Source organism: Saccopteryx leptura, chromosome 1 (genome assembly GCF_036850995.1).
Source record: "Saccopteryx leptura isolate mSacLep1 chromosome 1, mSacLep1_pri_phased_curated, whole genome shotgun sequence".
Taxonomy (NCBI): domain Eukaryota; kingdom Metazoa; phylum Chordata; class Mammalia; order Chiroptera; family Emballonuridae; genus Saccopteryx; species Saccopteryx leptura.
The window spans coordinates 148,381,229-148,403,476 of NC_089503.1; the positions used below are offsets into that span (position 1 = coordinate 148,381,229).

Genomic DNA, 22,248 nt, shown 5'->3' on the forward strand with positions numbered 1-22,248 from the left:
CTTGTCACTTTGCTTATTTTTAGTGCAGAGTCCTGGAAATGTCCCTGAGAGGAATATTTGAAAAAGAAGGTATTTAGAAAAAGACCTGGTGGCACAATGAGGACACTGAGTGGCCTCAAAACTTGTGGTGGGTCTGCTGTGTGGCACAGACTGACAGATGGCCCCTCATGGTGCCCTGAGCTCCAGGACCAAGGTGGGCCGACAGCATCTGCAGCATCACTCTGTCACATGTCATGCATTAGATGAAGCCATGCCAATCACACGTCCGATCCGCACTGTCCCTGACGAGTACTTCTTCCCTAGGCTGGGCCAGTAGGGTGACAAAATGATCTCTGGGTCCTCAGCTTCAGGTGCAGGGTTATGTGGTCCTTAGTTAGCACAGGTGACTCTTTAACCCATTGATACCGCGTGTTTCATTATTGGAACGGTAGGGACGTGGGAGTTAGTGATATCCTACTGCTCAAGGTCACCACTGAGGTCTAGTTTTTCATGTTTGCCCCCTGAGGGTACGTGTGCTCACACGGTGCACAGGGTTGGTCACTGCTGCAGAGACCGGCATTCTGGGAACTTGTCCAAGAGAAATGTGAATTATCAGAAAGTTTTTGAAGAATCGAGTTTCAAAAATTTCAACCTCTGACATAAATGGGTGAATATCTTAACAGCCATTTTTGACTCTACAGCTTTGTGACTCTGGAATGCCCTCAGGAAGAAAAAGTTACCTGACTTAAAATATCACAAATATTGCATTAACTTCTATGTGAAAGTATAAATGCAGATGTTAAAAAATCCATTTTCCCTAAATAAAAACGTATTTACTTTCTGTTTCTAATTTTTCAACCTTGAGCCCTAGAATAGTAAGGTAACAAGACATGGAAATAGCCATTCTAGAATGAAAAATAATTCAAATTGAAAGGAGAGTAAAAAATGACCAGACTAAGGCTGAGAAATTCAGGAATATAGTCTCTTAGATATTTATTGTAATCTCCAAAAATTAAAACAAGATAAATCCAAAGAACAAAAACCACTTTCTATATGGAATTCACATACAAACTTAATACCTAATATAGCACATACAATTTTTGCACACTTAATTTCAATAAAGAGAATTAAAACTTCACAATGTGAATATACTTCATAGCTTTAAACCCAGGCGAGAGCCCCTGCCAGCACACGAAGAGTCATGATGTTTGCTGCGCAGCGGTAGTTTTTAACAAAATGTCAGTCACTACATGAAAGCATTTAGCTGTTAGTATTTTCTCAAGAACAGCTCCACAGTGCAGTCACAGAGGAGCCCAAACTGCCCGGCTACAAGGGAAAGTCTTCCTCTGTGCACATCCCAGCGCACTTCATGGGCCACACAGGACTACAGAAACGGCTCTGGGAGCACAGCTGCCTGCTCAGCACCGGATGGAACAATGCCTTCTGGTCCAGTGCTCGGGAAAAAATGTCTGAATCAGCTGTTCTGATGTGGCTCTAAAGCAGTTTGTGTTGTGTGGCCGTGTCTGGGGCTGCTCAGGGAAATATGATGATGCCACAGCTGTTCGTCATGGGGACAAAGAGAGAAAGAGAGTGGGCAACTTGATGGCTTTCAAGGGGCCAGTCTGGCTCTGCGGGGAAGAAGAAGGGTTTCCAGCTGCGGCTGTGTCATCCTTCAATTCACAGAACGTGCTGTGACCATCCTACCCATGCGCTGGGCACCATCTCCTCACAGTGAATTCTTTCTGGGATCATGTCTGACATCTTTAATGGGGTCCTTCTTGACTCTGCCAGTGCTGAGAGGCCCCCTGTTCTCTGTGCTCCTGCATTCTTCCTGCCGTAAGTCAGCACTGACCGTGTGTCCCAGCTTCTCCCCCTCCTTCTCTAGCCGTCAAGATCAGCACCGAGCACACGGCATTCAGGGACTAACTAAACACACCCTTAAATCATCATTCTAATGTTGACTACCTGCTTACATTTTTCTCTTTTAATTTGGCCTCAAGCCATCACTTACACCTGACTTCTTCAGTGGGTTTGAGAGCTGAGTATGAATCTCAGACCACTCGTCCCCAGCGGGAGCCCAAAGCCATTTAACATGATTGGCACATCCTCACGTTAGTTTCAGGCAACTGCATGGAGAGAACTGAATGAAGGCTTCACACGATGGACAGATGACCATATATCTAAACAACTGCTCATCATTTTGAGTGAATGACTCAGCTTTTCTGAGGGTGTCACAATTTACCTGCTGAGTAAGTAAAATGGAAAAGCACAATATGAAGATGAATGCTTTGCCTTAAAAACTGAATAGCAAATAGGAGTTCGAGGTACTTGACCTACTTTAAACCTCACATACATAAAGAGTGTTTTTCAATCCAGCAACTAGGCCTAATGTCTTGATTTTGCGTCTCAGTGAGGTTCTAGGCCACCAACTGTGGGATTAACAAGGGGGTTTCAGGGCGAAGGTATGAGTCTAGAGTCTAGGATGACATACCAAGGTGACGTGAGGAATCTCACTTTCCTCTCTCTCGTATCCCTGATGTGGACAATTGAGAATTCAGGTGAACATAACATCAGCTACACCCTAAAAAGACATGATTATATTAGTAGTTCCAGGGTTGACCGTGTTAAATTTGCAAACAAAATATATACAAGGTTGAGTTACAATAAAATATAGAAACAATTACAAGAGTGAGAATTCCTAGTAGACAGAACATGTGATAACATTTCTGAAAAAAATAACAATGACTTTTTCTTATGTGCATATATTTTCTTAGGCATCTCAATTAGCCTCTCAAAACAGGCTAAAAGAGGATCTGAATTAAACAAGAAAACTCCTATATAAAATAAACAAAAAACCATTCTGTCTTTGAAAACAAAATCCACAATTCTAGAAGGCAAAATTGTCATATATTGGCAGATACTAAATGTTTGGTCTTATAGGAAATAAAGTACTTTGAAGTAGGCACAGAGGGGTTTCACATGACACCGGTAAGGTATTTACTCTGTAAATTGCACCACTAAACAAATACAGCTACAGGAAATAATGTGGATAAGTCACGCAGCCATCCAAAGCATCTCACACAGTCATTATAATCCAATCTCTCACTAGTTTATATACACTGAGTAAGTCATTAAATATTGCACTTATTGGCCCATGAACCCTCAATTCTGAGGTGTTGAAAATAGAAAAAACATCTATTTTTTATAACATATTTCATGCAACATTTAAGACATTTCAGTTCCACAAACACCATTAAATAGTTGTACATTTGGACAGTCCAACGGTAGCACATCACGTCTGATATTAACAATATATTAACAGGAATTACAGATTTTTCATTCAGCACACACCCTAAGGATGATGGGACTAAGTGTGGAACACCATCATAATGACGCGGCAGACAACCCCAGAGTTCACGTTTCTGGGGCATATGAACCACTAGACGATGGAAGTCATGCTTACTTCCCTGAGAGGCCGGGTGTCTGTATGGCTCTCAGACCATCTGTGTCTTTAAGGATGGCCTTGATGAACCAAAGCAACCCCTGGCCAATTCCAAACACGAATGTGGAAACATTTTCCTTGAAAAATAAAAGTCACAGCCAACTCTCAATTGTCCACGATGAAGAAGAGTATAAACACAAGTGAATGACATAAATGCACAGGAAACCCCAACCCCATTTCAGCAAGTTGTGTCTGGCTGAAACCCCACCGGTGTCAGTGTTGACAGGAGGTAAGTGGTGAAACCCCAGCGTCATTTCCTAGTCCTGGTCCTGTCTGTCCGTCTGTGAGGTTAGCGCTTTGAAACACTGAAATGATAAATGTCAGGAAGGACAAAGTTTGATTTGTCCGCTAGCTAGACAGTCTGCTCTAAACATCTGAGCTCTGACAGTAGTTTTCAAATAAGTTCTTTTGTCTAGAAAGTTTGCAAAATGTATTCTTGTTCTATCATCTTTTAAATGGGAATTAATTACATGCACAGACACACACATCAGTGTGCAGAATCCATTTCAAAGACCGTTTTAAACAACTGTGCGCTGCAGCTGGAATTCACCCAGAACTCCCTCTTTCCTCACACTGAGCCAGCACGGTGTAAAGACACCCCTTCCTGACAGGTAGGTGTGTGTGTGTGTGTGTGTGTGTGTGTGTGTGTGTTTTGGGAGGGCAACACTATGTTTGTGGCCCCAGTGTAAATACTTTAATCTACCAAAGGGAAGTATTATTTGACTAGAGTATCAAGCATTTCTGTAGAGATTTTGAGGAAAAAATTACATTTATTTATAAAATACCAACGAGAATCAGCAGATATCGTTTAGTGAATACCCCAGACCTGTGCTTGCCCCTTAGGGAAGACTGTATTTCTAGAATCTGGAGCCCTTAGGTGCACTGTGGGGAGAAAGATGCTTTCTTTTCTCTGGTTACAACCTTCAACTTTTACCCAATTTGTTTCAATTCATTCCATAACATAAAACAGGGTTATTTATGTCTTAAACTGGCTTTGGTCAAAATCCACCTAAAATATAAAGGACTCTAAAAAGCTGAGCCTCGTGGTTCAGCCCTTCAGCAAGACCTCACCCTTTCCCCTGTGAACTGGGAAGTGTGGACAGGACACAACAGACAAAGCCTCATGGAGCTGTGGAGGCTGCGTCCTCCCGGCCCACGGGCCGCTGCTCACCTGGCGCCACGAGCACACAGGATGCTCCCAGGGAACAAGAGTTCCAGGGGCCAGTCTGCAAACTCTGATGGACAGAGGGTTCTTATGACAGAAACACACCCCCCCCCCCCCCCCGCAATACCACAGCAAACATTCCTGGCGTAGGATTTCAATACTATGTGACAGTTACAACAAACACTTTCGGGTCTACACAATTTTAGTTATGACTTTAAGAGTTACCTGTCACATGCAGCCACTACCTCGGCCCTGAGATAATGTGGTACGGTCTGGAGACACTTTTAATATCATCCCACCAATGCACATGGCTGGCTGAGGACCACCCAGCACTCGGACACACATCGGACAGAGTGCGTCACCATGAGCCACTGACCACTGACTACTCTGCCCCAACATTAATGCAGCTTCATGGAAGTTCAAACGGTGACTGTATTTTACTCTAAATAAAGAACAAAGTGTACCTGAAAGTATTCTCAGCATAGATGTACTTAAAACTGGAAGTTTAAATTGGTTCCTGAAAAATAAAAAATGTGCCCAACACAAAAGCTATCATCAATTTGGACAAGAGTTAGGAGGCTGAAATATATGTTTGTTTATGGAGTATATAGATGTCTGGTATATTTTGGGTTGTAATTTTGTCAAATTTCTACTTCGTATTTATGATTGCAATGCTGCCGATCTCTGCTACGACTGGGGCTTCATCACACTTTCCCTTCTGATTGCAAGTCTTAGCACTTGCGTCCTGGCAGCAAAGGGACACAGACTCCAAGGAAAGCCAGTGAGGAACTGGGAGATGTCAAAAGCTCATCAGCGCAATAGCACCTGTTCAGTGGGGGCAGCAGCCATGAACTCACTCCGTGTCCCAAAGCAATTCTTCTCGTGAGCCTGCAGGTGTGATGCACTCGTGAACCTGCCGTGTAGGCGCACCTCCTGCACATGTCCCCATTCCTAGAGGCTGCAACGCCTATCTACTCCATGATGACTATTTGATAAAACCATTTTCAGTCCAATTTTTCAATTAGGAGCAAAAGAAATGTACCTTAACCAAAGCTCTTGGATGTATTCACTTGAAACAATCAAGGGTTGTTTCTAAACGTAACTGGCAGGAGGCGGTGAGGTGCTGGGTGTCGAGAGGAAGAGAGATGCATTGGAGACACTAATTAAATTGCGTCAAAGGCAAAAGATAAGAGTCTAAAGTTTACAAACAAGTATGCAGTTTTAAGGTATCCTGATCTTTTGAATAGACATTTAGTTAGGCCGTTAGTAAAAAGGACCTGTGGTTCCTTAGGCTGCGGGTGGGGGGTGGAGAGAATGGAGGTGTCGTGTATGTGTGAATGCACATCTGTGTGTGTGCGTGTGCGTACACATTGCTACAGAGGCTGAAAAACCTTGGAACTGAAGTGCTACACTTTATACGTGATATATATTGATGCCAATAAATAGAACCTCATTTGGTTAACCCTGGGCTTGCTCCTCTTTGCCAAATTTGATTTCAAAACCAGGATCTCCTGATGAGATTAGGAACTGAGACCCTTCTCTTCCCACAGGGCTCACAGCAGACCCACGGGCGCTTGTGCATTCGGGCTCTGTGGCAATCCTCTCTGGAAACTTCTCACTCCGTCAAGTTCACACCAGGGTGCTGGTTTCCACACCGATGATCAGTTAGGAAGGATCCAATTCCACGAAGGTTTGGAAAATGGAGTTTTCCAAATGTTCCTTCGCAAAGACACTCAGACATAAGTCTGATGACCTGCCCCCGACTGGCACAATGTATTTCAGTTCTGGTGTGTTTGACACTGTAGCTCTGGTCTGAGGCTCAATTCATCTCAATAATGATCAGTTCTCCAGGAAAAAGGTTCACAAGAGAACAAAACTCAGCTACCCTCCCTCACCTTGCTCTTCAGTTGATAATACATATCAAGGTCCTCTGAAAAAGCCATCGCTGACCTCTGACTGGATGCGGGAGGGGGGCTGCCAGAGAGGCCAGCAGGGTCCTCCTGCTCCACTGCTTCGTGGTGAGCTGTAATGTGACCCTACCAGCTGTGTCATCTACACGGCCACCTTCTGGTCCAGGGTACAGAAATGTTATAGGGTCATGCAAACAGGCTTCAGTTATAAACAAATTGGCTTTGATGCCTCTGCCGCCTCTTTCCCTTCACTTTTAATTTCTGTGATTTTTGAAGCTAGTTGCCTATGGAAATCTAATAAAGCATTAGTGTTTTCTTGTCTTCACTAAGCTAAGGCCTGCCTTGTGGTGTGCTGAAGTAAAAATTTATTACCAGTTAGCACATCTTAGGCTAAAAGTAGGAGAAATAATGGGTGTGCTCTTTCCTGTATTTTCATCTTCTAACTCACTGACATTGCACACGACCTACTTACTTTCTGACTGTAGGAAGTGTTCTCTAGAAATCTGCAACATACGTATGTTTTCCTGTTGACATCTTTGCTTAATAAACTCACACAAATTCTTACTTTCGTGGGAAGATTTCCTATCTCTGAAAATCAGAAAAACATCTTGACTACAATCAATGAGGAAGGGTAAGTCCACATAATGTGACTGTCCTCCTACTCCACCACACCATGCTGGACGCCTCCCGGCAGACCCCACTGTCAACAGCTGGGCGGGGACGTGACACCAAGTTCCCTGCAGTGCAGTCACGGTGCCTACTGAGAGATCGCTGTCACTCTCAGATCAGCACGAGTCTGGGAAGGAGGTGGGGGTCCTACAGCTCGGCCTCCCTCCTTCTCTCCAAGTGTTGTGGCGTCCCGAAAGTGTCCCCGCTCAGCTCCAGGGCAGTGATGGAAGCATATTTTACAGCCTTACAGAAGGGGACATGCTTCAGAATTATGAACAGCTGGATTAAAAAGGGTTAGAGAGGAAAACGGTCTTTTTCTCAAACTGGGAGCCACTGAGATGATGTTTAAATAACTTCTAACCAGGTAAACACTTGGCCAGGTTGAGAGAATGGCGTGGTCAGGAAGCAAGCCTGTGTCCCATGGGAAGAGGAGCTTGGACGAGCTTCAACTTAACTTCCCTCCAGGGTTGGTGATGGTCCCAGAAGGTTGTGGTTCTGGTGTGTGTTACCGGGTGGGGAGGGGGTGCGGGCTAGCTAGTAAAGCGACAGGTGTGTGTGGGGGGGGCTCTGGGGTCAACATTATAAAGCTACTCATACACTTTCTTGTTGGTCAAAACGCCTGATGCATGACCTTCAGCAGAGGTCAGTCAGGGTCCTTAAATGCCCAAAATGGCGGTGGCATCAGTAGAAAGAGCAGGCCCAGGCTTGGGTTGGGCATTCCTTATTTAAACATCCAAACCAAGATCACTGCTTAAATCTAGCTCCAGTCAGGTAAATATTAATCTTGTAGGAAACTTGCAAAGGACTTACATACAGCATTTCATTTTCTTTATAGTCAATAGTCTCCTCAGTTATTAATAACACTGAAAAATAGACACAATTCCTTTACAGCAAACTGGCCAGAGAACTGGTGATTTACTCAGAAAATGTGTGTAATATGTCCACTTGATTTTCAATTAAGAATGAAGCAAACCAGGTGTCCTGAGATCTCCCGGCTCTCCTCCTAGCACAGCATTCCTGGGTCACCGTCCCTACCGGTGATGGGCACGGCGTGAACCCATGGCACAGAAGTCGGCAGTAGTGGAATTACAGTCTCAGGTCCCAGCGGTTACTTCAACCGAGAAGAAATCTGAAACGTAAAGGCTTTAGAAGACAACAAATCACATGCAAATACCAGAGGTTTGTGGATGGGGAGTCCTTAGAATTTAAGATTACGCACTCGCCACATATCGGCACAGGGAACCTGCCAGAATTCACTGCGTGTCCAGCCCTGGACATCGCAGAGCTCCCGCAGACAATCTCAGGCAGGAGGAACAGGGCTGTGACCTTCACAAAGACAAGACCGGGGCCAGAGGACCTAACAGCCGCAGCCGGGCTGCGCGGGCGGCGGTGCGTCTGTGAGCCTCGGGCCCGGCTTGGCGGCGGGCGCGTCCGCGTCTGTCTCTAGACTCTCCGACATTTTTTCGCAGATGATGTCCACGAGGCGCTCAAACGTCTGCTTGACGTTGACGTTGTCCTTGGCGCTTGTTTCAAAAAACTCAAACCCTGGAAGAAACAGGAAGCGCACGTGGTCACTTCGTGCCTCTGCCGCGGAGGGGACTGCCTGCCAGGGTTGCGGGCGGTTCCGGGGTCTGGGTGGACACAGAGCATGCGCGGCTCGGGGCTCAAGTGCTATGGACCCTGCCTCTCCACCTCCTGCCCCGTCTGTGCCCCCCGCCCAGCATAGCCTGCTCACCCCGGCCTGGTTAGTGGGGCCACACTAAGCATCCCAGTGCTGATTTGTCCGTCCATCCCCTTCCCCAGCCCCGGGTACCACGAGGCCTCTCGGACTCTGTTCTGGGGCTGGTGGTACGAGGCGTCTTTTTCTCTCCTATTTTGGATTTTACCAAAATGATTTGATTTTCTTAATTAATTTGAAGTTTAGATTTTTCCGTGCAGATTCTGCTGCGAGAGGGACCAGCAAATGCCGCGTGACCCAGCTGTCACCCCAAGTCCCCCACAGAGGGTTGGAGCGACTCTGGCCACTGTTAGTATCTGCATGGGTGCCAGGGGGCGCCCGCGTGTCACCCTCCGGGGATAACTTTCTGAGTGAGTTGGCTTCCCCGCCCCAGGGCTGTGCCTCTACCTACAATGACTTCCCACGAAGCTGGTCACCAGCAGCCATGCCTCCCAACTCCAGGAAGGGACACTCTGATAAATTTCCAATGAGCTGTGAACCACGGGAAGGTATGGACGATGCAGGGGCAATTTCACACGGGCTGGGGCGGGAGCAGCCAGGGATGTGCTCTGGGCGGCCCGCCCCCCATTGTCTGCATCCACCTTTCCCTGGCCACGCTTGCCAGTCAGTTGCCATGACAACCTACCCACTAGACCAGCCAGGGATTGCTCTGGTCCATTCAGGGGACATTGATTTGGGAAGCATCGGGCTGAGAACAGAAATGCTTTCCTAATACACTCTGAATTCTACACCCTGTAGGTCTTCTGGGCACATTTGGCCAATCTCAGAGAGGCCACATGGATGCAGAATGACTGAAATCATGTGATTTTGTCCAGCTCCTGGGGCAAAGGACACAAAAGAGACTAACATTTTGCATCCACGTCAAAATACCTCTGATAACCAATGGAGAAGAATAAAGAGTCCAACCAAATGCCAAGCAAATACTACTTAAGAAGGGAAACAAGAGGACTCAATGGAGGAAAAATGGTCTATCATGTAAGTGGTGCTGAGAGAACTGGATATTCACATGTAAAAGAATGGAACTAGACCCCTATCTTACACCATTCACCAAATTAATTTGAAGTGATGTAAAGATACAAATTTAAGACCTGGAATTATAAAACTTTGAGAAGAAAACATAGAAAAAGAGCTGCCTGACATAGCCTCAGCAATGGTGTTTTTTTGGCTATGAGACCTAAAGTACAGCAACAAAATAAATAAATAAATGGGACCACATCAGACTAGAAGCTTCTGCTGAACAGAAGGACCATCAGCAAAGTGAAAACACATCCTACGAAATGGGGGAAGACGGTGAACTATCTATCTGATCAGGGACTAACATCCAAAACACACAGGGAACTCATGCACTCAACAGCAAAATCCACAAGCAATCCAATTAAAAATGGGCAAAGAACCTAACAGACATTTGTCCAAGAAAGAGACATAAATGGACACCAGGTACATAAGGAGACATTGCCCACCATGACCATCAGGGGAACAGAAATCAAAACCAGAGAGACATCAGCTCACACCTGCCAGAATGTCTATTATCAGAAGGACAAGAGAGAAATGCTGGCGAGAATGTGGAGGAAAGAGAACCTTGTCACTGTTGTGTGAATGTAAGCTGGGGCAGCCACTGTGAAAACCACTATGGAGGTTTCTCCAAAACTTAAGGATAAACTACTACATGATCCAGCAACTCCACTTCTGGAAATAGATCCAAAGGAAACAAAAACAAAAGGAAAAATAGCAGCATTATTACGATTGCTAAAACATGAAGGCAATCTTTGTCCATCCATGAATGGGTAGATAAAAATGTCCTAGAGATATACAATAGACTATTATTTAGCCATAAAAAATGAAGAAATTGTGTCATTTGTGATAACATGGATGGTACTTGAAGACAGTATGCTAAGTAACATAAGCTAGAGAAACACATATACTGTATGATCTCACTTATATGTGGAATTTCAAACAAGAGCAAAATAACCAAAACAAACCTGAGAAAGAGATCACACTGTGGTTACCAGAGGCAGGGGTGAGGGTGGCTGGGGAAGTTGGAGGAAGGCAGTCAAAGGTACAGACTCTCCGTGATAAGTACGTTAGCGTTCGGGATGTGATGTGCACCATGATGACAGTGGTGAACACTGATGTGTGCCGTGTGTGAGGAGTTAGAAGACAAACCCTAAGTGTTCTCGTCACAAGAAAACACCTTCTGGGAGGGTAGTTATATAAGATGTTGGATGTTAGCTACACTTATTGTGGTAACTGTCTCACAATATATGTAAGTCCAATCATCATGCTGAACACATAAACATACATACTGCAGTATGTCAATTATATCTCAGTGAATCTGGAAAAAATGTGCCGCAAGGCTGTGGCTGGCGGGGTCACACAGGCATTCTATCTCCAGCTGACCAGTCTCCGTCACTCTGGTCACTCTGACACAAAACACTCAGCCCCCGTCTCTGTTCTCAGTGGGAAGGGAAGATGCACAGAGAGGCTCCCTGTCTGGAGAAAGGAGACAGCTTCGCTGTGGTGAGCCTGAGCTCTTCTCCGCGGAGGCGGAGACCTCCCACAGAGCCTCCCCTCCCCTGTAACTGTGATGCATCTGTCCTTCTGAGAAGTGCTTACATATCCTGATGACCACCTTCCACCTGAGAGACAAACTGTTCTTCTAGCACAGTCCTTGTCACGTGAAGAGTATCCTGTTCAAATATCTCTAATTGACCTTTTTCAACTTTGAGAGATTATGGAATTGTTCACTTAGGCCAGTCTTATTGAATCAGTATTTCAGGGTTCACAGACACAGAATGTGCCTCTTTATCAGTCAGTCTTCACAGTTCTCACACAGAAGCAACCCTACTTGTAGGACTCTATGCCCCTCCTTCACCCCTCCACGTCCACCTGTTCTTGTTTTCCACCCCCGATAATTTATGTATTCATGACATTTCTCTGTGTTTCCGCGAGGTCACAGTTCAGTTCCATGAGAGGAGATGTATGTTTTATGATCTTTAACAACATTATCGGTGTTCAATAAATATTTGTCAGATGAATAATCAAAACAAAAAGGTCACTGAATGGGAAAAGAAGGGGAGGCAAATTTTACAAGTTGGAGAGCCAACAAAGTGTAGGAATATCTATAATCATCAGAACTCCTCATGCATCTGTGCTGGGCAGGGGAAGAATGCAGAGCATGGGTCTAGCTTTTAGGAATTCGTGCACATGATATCATGACATTTTGAATGGAGAAGAATAGGGATATGTGTCTGTTATGTGCTTTAGGAAGAAATAGTAATGCAATTTTACACCCTTCAAATCTGGATCCTTTTGCCCTGGTCAAATAGCTCAGTTGGTAGAGTATCATCCTGAAACAGAGGTTGCTGGTTCGATCCCTGGTCAGGGCTCAATGTTTCCTCTCTCTCTCTCTCTCTCTTACTCTCTCACTGAAATCAATAAATAAAAATTAAAAAAAACTGCATCCTCAAATAATTAGTATAAAACAATCACTTCTTTCTGGAAGTAATTTTGGTTTCTCTGCTGCCTTTGTATCTCTGACTAGATTTTTGGGAAACTTCAGAGATTCTAACCTTTAAGCCACTACAGAGCTAAAAATGGTCCTACTGTTCTTTCATCCACAACGTCAGGGCAATATAAGTCCCTTCCCTTCAACAAATTTCTTTCTTTGTTCTTACTCTCACTTAAATTATTTCTATTTTAGATAACTTTATATCTGCAATAAAATCACTCCCAATTTTTTATTTAATATTTAACAGTTTATATTTAAAACTTCAGTTATGAGATTATACATATATAATTACCATATTATAAATCTGATACAAAATAAAAATCTAAAACATTACTACATATTGATAGAGGAGAAGCAGATGGGCCCTTCTCTTGTGTGCCCTGACCGGGAATCAAACCTGGGACAATCCACACGCTTGGCCGACGCTCACCACTGTGCAAACCGGCCAGGGCTATAGATAGATATTTTGAGAGAGAGATAGAGAGACCATGTTCACATAACTTTTGTTACACTATGTTGTCATAATTCTTCTGTTACTATCAGTTGTTGTTAGTCTCTTACGGTACATACTATAAAATTAAACTTTGTCACACGTGTGTATGTACAGGGAAGCACATAGTTTATATATATCGGGGTTCTACTATATGCTGTTTCAGGCACCCACTGGGGGTCTTGGATAAGGGGATGACCATAGGGCATGTCTTTGACACTACCATGCTTGTTCCTGGAAAGTAAGGTTGGTTGTCACTGTATTCCCTGAACTTGACACACTGGAAACACCAGTAAATGGTTGGCAAATTAAATTGAACTGGCAAAGGCAGTGGCCATGCAAGAATTTTAAAGGGCTCAGCTACAACTTGGTTCTCTCAAGCACCCTCATGAGCATGAGCAAATGCTACATGCAGACAGCTATGCACAAAGCAGAATTAATAGTAACCGAATTGATAGTGTAGTGACTTTGAGCCATCTGCCAAGATATGGTGTTGACATTTAAAAACGTCCACAGCCTCTGTGTGCATGTGATGGATTTCTGAACAATGGCGCTCACCAGCCATTCGGCTTTTAGAGCCTGTCCTCAGACCGTGAGGGCGTCCTTTCTTCCCTACAGCGCTCCCGCGATTCTTTGTGGAAGCATGGGTCGTCATGAGACAAACCACATTAAAGGAGGTAAACGACCCTCTAAGAATTCACAAGTGTCGGCTGCCATGGCAACTGCTAGCTTTCATGGAATAGAGAGCAAAGAATCAATTAGAAACCACTAAAAAACTTACGCTGGAACACAAAGCACTTCTGCCCCTCAAGTTTAGAAACTTCCCTAGGCCTCCACACCACGTGGAGGGTCTGGGCTGTACCAGGCAGGGGGAGTGTAAGGAGGGGGCACCCTCTGGGTGCATTTCCTAAGACCCAAGTAATTCTTTAGAAGGGGAAAAAAATTAGCCAATTTCTGGCTTTTTTTCACTGATGACATTAAACAAGTTTTGGCTCTGATCTGAAATTCTTTGAACCAATATGTGTATGTGTGTGTGTGTGTGTGTGTGTATGGGGGGGTAATTTACATCCGTGTAGAAGTTTTTCCCCATGTGACACACCTCGGACTAGTAAAAAAATACAGGGAGGGAAGAGACAGTCTCAGGAAGCCACACTGATCATCCTCTTCAAGGTTTCCTTTCTCTCTTTTTGGGGGATTCACTATCCACCATCCTTAACTTACTAAGGTGCTTGGAGGATTAAGAAAAGATTGCAAAGTTTTTCAGACATTTTTGAAGACCTTGTTAAACTGATAGAATGGGGACAGGCTCTATGAACGAGATGATAGAGGTTCAAGGGCAGCCAGAGAGACCAGACAACAGTTGAGTGACTACATGCAGCTCTGAAACCATTTGGTGGAAAGATGACCTTTGGTCTAATGAGACTCATATCGTAAGGAAATGGTCACACTTGCCATTTCCTGGGCTGTGCAAGTTCATTTATGAGATGATCAAGTGGCAGAGTGACCCACTGAGAGTTGTAACCCTTCATACGGCATTTTCAAATTCTATCCTGAGGCCCCTTACTGGGTCCTAGGATCACTTTAATGGATTGAGGCCATTATTTAAAAGAAGAAATAACTGGATAGAAAGTGTCATAATAAACCTCATCTAGAAAGAATAACTGGGTTTTGTTCTCTCTGTGTATAGACATACTGAGCTGCATTTATTATTGTAGGTTTTGGGCAGTGAGGCTGGAAAGCCGAATCTTTTCAAGTCTTACGCTGCCACTTAACATGTATGCTCTCTGTTTCCTCAGCTCGCTCACCTCTCCCAGCTGCCCTGCTCACGGCACACACTTCCTCTCCAGGTGTCTGCCTGCGTTGCTCTGCGTCCCGTCCCTCCCCATGCCCACACCTTCTCCTGGTGCCTCTCCCTGCTGGCCCTGCCCGCCGCTCCCCTCTGGCCATCCACCTCTTAGGTCATCACTCATTGCCCATTATTTCTGCTTTCCTGTATCTACCTCTAGTCCCCCACTTGGTGAAAGCAACTCGGGCCTGGGGATTGTGGACACACCTTTTGTGGCCCCTGTGATGTTTGACACACTGCAGGGCATATAGCAGGTGCTCAGTAAAAATGCTTTAAATTATGAAATCAAGGATTTCCTCGTTTGCGTGGAAACTCCAAATGCACACGCCAGCACTTTTCTCTTTAGATACAGTGTTTTCTGTCTGAAAGCCTGGGCCATTTCTAAAGCTCTGTCATGTCTACTTGTTATCACAGCTCATCTCATCTACAGGACTTGGTGAAGTAGACATCTGATACTCATTCTTGTGAGATGAAGAGAATAAGTCTCTAGAGTTTTGTAACGGAGGACTGTATGTGGTTTCCCAAGAGTCAGATTCTGTAATGTGACCTATTCTGTGTCATCTCCTCCTCCAGTGGAGACTGGGGAATAGCACTCACACAAGAGGTCAAGGTGCCCATTCGATGCACACTCTGTGTGGGGAAAACCCTGATACACAGCAGGGCAGGCATGTCCTGTTTCCCCATGGAATACGAACTCGAATACTTTGTACTAGATAAAGTTCTGGTCATCTATTTGCTTCTGTAATTGTGCTGGATCCTAATGAGGCGACAGACTGTGGGAGGAAACCACTCCCTGCTTGTGGAGAACTAGCTGGGCCTCTGGATGGTATTGCACACAATTACAAAGCTCTCCTTCTTGGTAATTTGCTTCTTACCAAGCTGTTCTCCTAAGTGTTGGCCTCTCTCCGTTGAGATGACACGCTCGTCTTCCATGTCACATTTGTTCCCAACCAGGATAACCTGGGCATTATCCCAAGAGTATGTTTTGATCTGAGTTGACCTAAAAAAAGAAAAACAGGCAAAAAAATTGATCAGAGGAAAGTGGAACATAAAATGAAGAAGAAATATACCTCACAATGATGATAACAGCAAAAAATGACCTAGTTTGGAAGTATTTAGTTCAGTAGAATTTCACCCATTAGCTACACGTCAGGGATGGCCTGGCTCGAAGGTGAATACAATATGGTGTTGCACTGAGAACTCTTCTGGGCCCTGGCTGGTTGGCTCAGTGGTAGAGCATTGGCCCGGCATGTAGAAGTCCTGGGTTCAATTCCCGGTCAGGGCACACAGGAGAAGCACCCATCTGCTTCTTCCCCTTCCCTCCTCTTCTTCCTCTCTCTCTCTCTTCCCCTCCTGCAGCTGGCGCTCCATTGGAGCAAAGTTGGCCCAGGTGCTGAGGATGGCTCCATGGCCTCTGCCTCAGGTGCTAGAATGGCTCTGGTTGCAATGGAGCAACTCCCCAGATGGGCGAGCATCACACCCTGGTGGTCATGCTGGGTGGATCCTGGTCAGATGCATGCGGGAGTCTCTCTGCCTCCCCGCTTCTCACTTCAGAAAAATTAAAAATAAAAATTATATATATATATATTTATAAAAGGAATCCTTCTGTATTTGGGGCATTGATATCACTATTGCTTCTCCTTTTCCCTCCACCTCCTTTATAGTCAGAGTGGCCAACCATCCCAGTTTGCCCAAACTGTCTCACTTTTTTTTTTTTTTTTTAAATTTTTTTTTTTTTCCATTTTTCTGAAGCTGGAAACGGGGAGAGACAGTCAGACAGACTCCCGCATGCGCCCGACCGGGATCCACCCGGCACGCCCACCATGGGGCGACGCTCTGCCCACCAGGGGGCGATGCTCTGCCCATCCTGGGCGTCGCCATATTGCGACCAGAGCCACTCTAGCGCCTGGGGCAGAGGCCACAGAGCCATCCCCAGCGCCCGGGCCATCTTTGCTCCAATGGAGCCTTGGCTGCGGGAGGGGAAGAGAGAGACAGAGAGGAAAGTGCGGCGGAGGGGTGAAGAAGCAAATGGGCGCTTCTCCTGTGTGCCCTGGCCGGGAATCGAACCCGGGTCCTCCGCACGCCAAACTGTCTCACTTTTGTGAGTAAAGGTCCCCTGTCCCAAGAAACCCCTCAGTTCCAGGAAATCCTAGATGGTTGGTCACTCTACACCTCTTCTTCACAGAAAAACAAGTTTCCCTCATCACTGTAACTACTTAAAACACTAAGTCACTTGGGGCCTGGGAAATCTGGAGGTACTAATAATTTTATTTTATTTTATTTTATTTTAAAGAGAGAGACAGGAGGAGAGAGGGAGAGGGAGGAGAGAGATGAAGTTGTAGTTGCTTCACTTCAGTTATTCATTGACTGCTTTCTCATAAGTGCCTTGACCAGGGGCTCCAGCTGAGCCAGTGATCCCTTGCTCAAGCCAGAGACCTTGGGCTTAAGCCAGTGACCTTGGGATCATGTCTACGATCCCACATTCAAGCTGGATCAACCTGCACTCTGGCCGGTGACTTTAGGGTTTTGAACTGGGGCCTTCAGAGTCCTATGCCAATGCTCTATTTACTGCACCACCACTGGTCAGGCATAATTATAAAAAAATGACTTATAAGAGCCTGACTTGTGGTAGCGCAGTGGATAAAGCGTCAACATGGAAAGCTGAGGTTGCTGGTTCAGGACCCTAGGCTTGCCTGGTCAAGGCACATATGGGAACTGATGCTTCCTGCTCCTCCCCCCTTCCATCTCCCTTCTCTCTCTCTCTCTCTCCTCTCTCAAATGAATAAATAAAATCTTTTAAAAAATTACTTACAAGATATAATATACACATGGTCTTATATTTTTAAGAGAAAAATGCCAGATTAATATAAAAATTAGAATAGAATAGGCTGATGCTTTAAGTGACGATAAACAGGATCTAGAATTCAGAATAAACTCCTGGTGTGAATCATGACACACATGACCATCCTTCTACTTCACCTTACATAGTAATTATGAGCATTAATATTTGTGGGTAATATCTTATCACTTTAATCCTTAGTAACTCAGAGGGGATGTTGTTCCCATCCCCATTATACAGCTGAGGACGATGAGGTGTGGAGAGGCTACATGACTTGTCCAAGGTCACTCGACTAGTAAGTGGCAGACCTGGAAGTCAGACCCACAGCACAGCCCTCAGGCCTGGGCTCTCGCATGTGCATCCAAATGAAGGAAGGCAGGTCGGAGACGTGGGTTTTCTCCAGCCCTTCGGAGCACTTGTTATCAGGAGGAGGACAGGAAGCATGTCTTTGATCCTCCCTTTATATTGTCAGCGTTCTTATTTGAGGACAGCCATCTCCAGTGGAGAAGACATACTGCTCAGTAAGTGGTCAGAACAGAAATCAAAATGTTGAAAAGCTGAAGGCAAGATAAAAATTTAAAGAAAGAGGTTGGCAAAGTGTGAAAAAGAGAGGTTTCGGGATGTTCTTAGCGGCACTTTTCAAATCCTTCAGGAGTATTAGATGGGAAATAGTGATGAGCTGTTCTCAACATGCAAAGAGAAGAGAAAGCAACAGCTTTAACCAGCAGCAGGGGAGCTCTCAGTGAGGTGTGATCGCTGTCTCCCCTCTGACGAAAGAGGGGTGCTGAGAGGCAGGAGGGCCCCGTCCCCAAGCACCCCAGCCCCAGGCACAGGCCTTCAGAGCAGACGAAAGCACCTGGTGCTGTAACCTGGCTCCACTCAGAGCGGCTTCAGCTTCCATCACACAGGTTCACACCCAACGATCCCTGTTCCCTCACCTTCACAACATGTGAAATGTGTTCAGCCAGTTGAGAAGGAAGCTCCAACACAACGTGAGTGTGGAGCTCACTCTTGACTCCCCAGTGTCGGGGCCTTCCCCTGGAGGGCGGCTGAGGCACCTATGCGGTCGGGCGGGTCACACTCCACTCTAACCTGCCAGCACCTCTTTACAGACACGTCAGTCCCAGATCAGGGAGTTCTTCCTCCCAAGTCCAGCTCAATTCATTTTCATCCCTACAATCTAAATATTAAAAATCTCAAGTTTTGTCTCTCATTCGTATCGTAGGATTGGGAGAAAGCTCCATCGGCTGGGGACATGAGAGGGTCCCCCTTCCACACGGCGCCTCTGTGTCCACTCCTCTGTCATTTGAGGTATTTTGTAAAATTTCTTATTTGGGGGTTGTTTTTCTTTCTCATTACGGACTGTCTTATTTCTTTGTTGGTTAGAGAGACACATTTAATGAAAGTGGCTGTCACCAAATAATATACACGTGAAAAGATGATTTATTTCTGAATCACAGTGGAAGATCCTTTGGGATTTACTGTTGAACTCAATAAGATTAATGGAATCAGAAGCAATAGGCTGGTCACCATGGTAACTTAGCAAGTGGCAGTTTGCGCAGACCTTGCCCGCTCCTAGTTATTAAAAATCTGCTGTCATTTACTAAAAACAAAATTGAAACCAAAAAACAACCTCTCTCCTCTCTCTGTATTATATGTTTTCTATATTTTTATATATTTTCTCTCTCTTTCTACACACACACACACACACACACACACACACACACACAGGTTTTTTCTGTTTTTGTTTTCTATTATGAGACGGTGGGAGAGGAAAAGAATTTTTCCTGTTTTACACATAAATGACTGAACTCTGCACAGAATAAATTAAGTTCCTATTCCTTCTCTTGTATAACTGATTTCCAGTGAGCTCAGCCTGTTCTCACAGAGCCACAGGTCATGGTGCTCTATCTAACACACCCCGCGTGCCAGGGGACCTCAGTGACCCTGACAGCGGTTGTCTCCGGGGTCTAACCTAGCCGCCTGTGGGGAGGGGGCTTCAGAGGAGAAGAAAGCCACTCAGCAGAGGCTCGCAGCACTGGCCATGGCTACCCTCGTCCTCATACAGCATCTGTCCGTGCACCTGTCCATCTGTATGGCTCGGCCGCACCCCAGATGCCAGCTGCTCAGCCGATGGCACTTGTGAGGCAAATCAAGCTGCTGCTGACCACACAGGACGGCCTTTCAGTTATGTTTTCACTGATTTAATCATTTATTTATTCAGTTCTCCTTAACACTTACAGCTTTGCAAAATGACTCCAACTTAGAACAATTAAATCAGAACCTCCAAGGACTCCACCACTGGAATTAAAAATGGTCCCTCCAGGTGACAAGCATGAGCATCGACTCATACACACCTGTCCTCCTTCCCAGTTTTTAAAATAACCTGACAGACACATAATCAACCTAAACTGAGCAGCAGTAAGGAAACAAAAATAGGAACATCTAATATCCAACAACTCACTTATGCTACAGTAATAGCATTAAAAAATTATCCGCGATTAAATGTTCTCCAATGTTTTTTATTATTATTACTATCATTTTTAACTGTTGGATAAAATTGCTATTCTCACTAAAAATTCTGATAAAAAAAAAAGCTAAAGCAAAAAATAAACATCACCAGAAATTTGCGTCCCCCAGGTAACAGCTACTAACACTTTGGTGAAAGTCTGACCGTGTTCCTGAGCTCACTAGTCACCACCTCCTTCGTGGTCAGTGAGTGGTCAGTGACTAACCGTCTCGGCCCTGCTGGCTCAGGACTGGTGTGCGGATAGGAGCCCTGGTGAGCGGCAGCCGTTAGAACCGTGGTCCCCATCAGCCCTGTTGCGGGAGAGATTGGCCCAGAGGGAGGTGGCTTTCTCGGAATGGAATGAGCAGCCAGGAGATGTCCTGCTGAGGTCCATGGAGACGCACAAATCTCAGCCAAACCGTGAAGATCCCAGTGTAACCTGAGTCCACGTGGCTTGGCTTACCAGCCTAACTTCTCCTCTGGCTGCCTTTATTCCTCCCAACTCCGATGTAGATTGGGGATTTTCATTGAATGTTCCACACACGCTGCATTTTTCAACAAGCTAGAGCTGTCACTGTGGGTGGGTGTAGGTTTCATGAGGCTGACACCTAATACAAATTTGAAGACTAGGTTAAGAAAAAAATGAAAACTACAAATACAAAATTCGGCACAGGTGAGTTGTAGCCGATGCTGGTGGTTGCTATCTGTAACCCCCAGGCCTTCCCACATCGGTGCCGACCTCCAGCTGCTGGTATCTGCAGTCCTTTGCCTTTAAAGTCTTCTCCAAGAAAGGCCACTCCACCATCAGGGTCAGTCAAACAGAACAGCGAAAACTCCCCAGGAGCCAACGTCAGCCACAGGAACCCCAGCACCTCCAGGCACTATTCAGCTCGAGTGACCCATCCGTGGTACAAACACACCTTTCATTAGCGGCCTCCACTTGCAGCTCACTCCCCACCCCCATGGTGTTTTCTGTGCTCCCAGATAAACCACTTGTATTGAATTCTGTCTCAGAGCCTCCTCTCAGGGAGCCAAATGAGACACTTGAAGGGGCTCGTCTGAGTGAGGGGCCCAAAGCTTACGAGCCAGGTTCTGGGCTGGTGGCACAGGCTGGAAAGCACTGGTGTCAGAGCTTAAGGACTCCTTTCTGTTGGTAGTTAAACTGTACCTTGACATTGACTTTGGAGGGAGTGTTTACACCATAAAATTAACAAATGCTACAGGGCAGAGATTTAAGCTTCATTAGTTTCACAAGAAATCTACCCATAGCCTCATAAGTGCCTGCACTTCTACAACACGTTCCTGAGCCCTGGCCAGTTAGCTCAGTTGGTTAGAGCATTGTCTCAATACGCCAAGGTTGTGGGTTTGATCCTCAGTCAGGGCACATACAAGAATCAACCAATGAGCATAAATAAGTGGAACAACAAATCGATGTTTCTGTTTCTCTATCTCCCTTTCTCTCTCTCTAAAAATAAATAAATAAATAAAATAAAATAAAACACATTTTGTGTCTCTGTGTTGGGCTCACCTGGTCTTGCACACACTCCCCTGTGTGTCACACATGCCCTGCACCTCACTGCGACCTCTCACTCAGCTCTGTCCCCGGACTGCAGGCCCCATGCCTGTCCATCACCACGCCTCTGGCATGCAGCCAGCTGTCTGACACAAGGAGCGTTCTCAAATAGTTACTCTGAATCAGTGATCAGATAAAATCAAACAACAGACTGAATGTGACAAAAGTGCCTGAGGAGTTCAGTGACCAGAACACAAGCAGGAGATAAACAGCACGCAGGACTCATCAGGAATGTGAAGTCCCAGCACCACACCCTTGTCAGCACACACGGCCAGCGGAGCTTCTCAGACCTGTCCTGTCCACAGCAACCAATGGGGCACACCGCCGCTGCTGCCATCCGGCCTGAGAGGTCGCTCTTCCCTCTGCTCCAGCACGGAGTCAGGGTGGACGCTCAGGGAGTGCGGCGGCACATGGAGGCTGCTCTGGCGGGTCCTGGTCCATCCCACAGATGACAAAGCTGAGACCCATGTGTGAGCGGTTTTTCTCAGATAGGACACTGTGTTGTCCCCAGGGACAACCT

General features: G+C 45.6%; 1 protein-coding gene across 2 annotated transcripts in view; it reads right to left on the reverse strand.

Moving 5' to 3' along the window:
• Positions 1 to 955: 955 nt before the first annotated feature.
• The window catches only part of RAB3C (RAB3C, member RAS oncogene family), a 92,333-nt gene continuing 71,040 nt past the window's right edge, over positions 956 to 22,248 (reverse strand). For both annotated transcript variants that reach the window (XM_066377465.1, XM_066377455.1), the window contains exons 4-5: positions 15,683 to 15,807; positions 956 to 8,770 (exon numbers count right to left, since the gene is read on the reverse strand). In XM_066377465.1, coding sequence (XP_066233562.1) covers positions 8,583 to 8,770; positions 15,683 to 15,807 — 313 coding nt within the window. In that variant the 3' untranslated portion in view covers positions 956 to 8,582. The remainder of the gene's footprint in view (positions 8,771 to 15,682; positions 15,808 to 22,248) is intronic.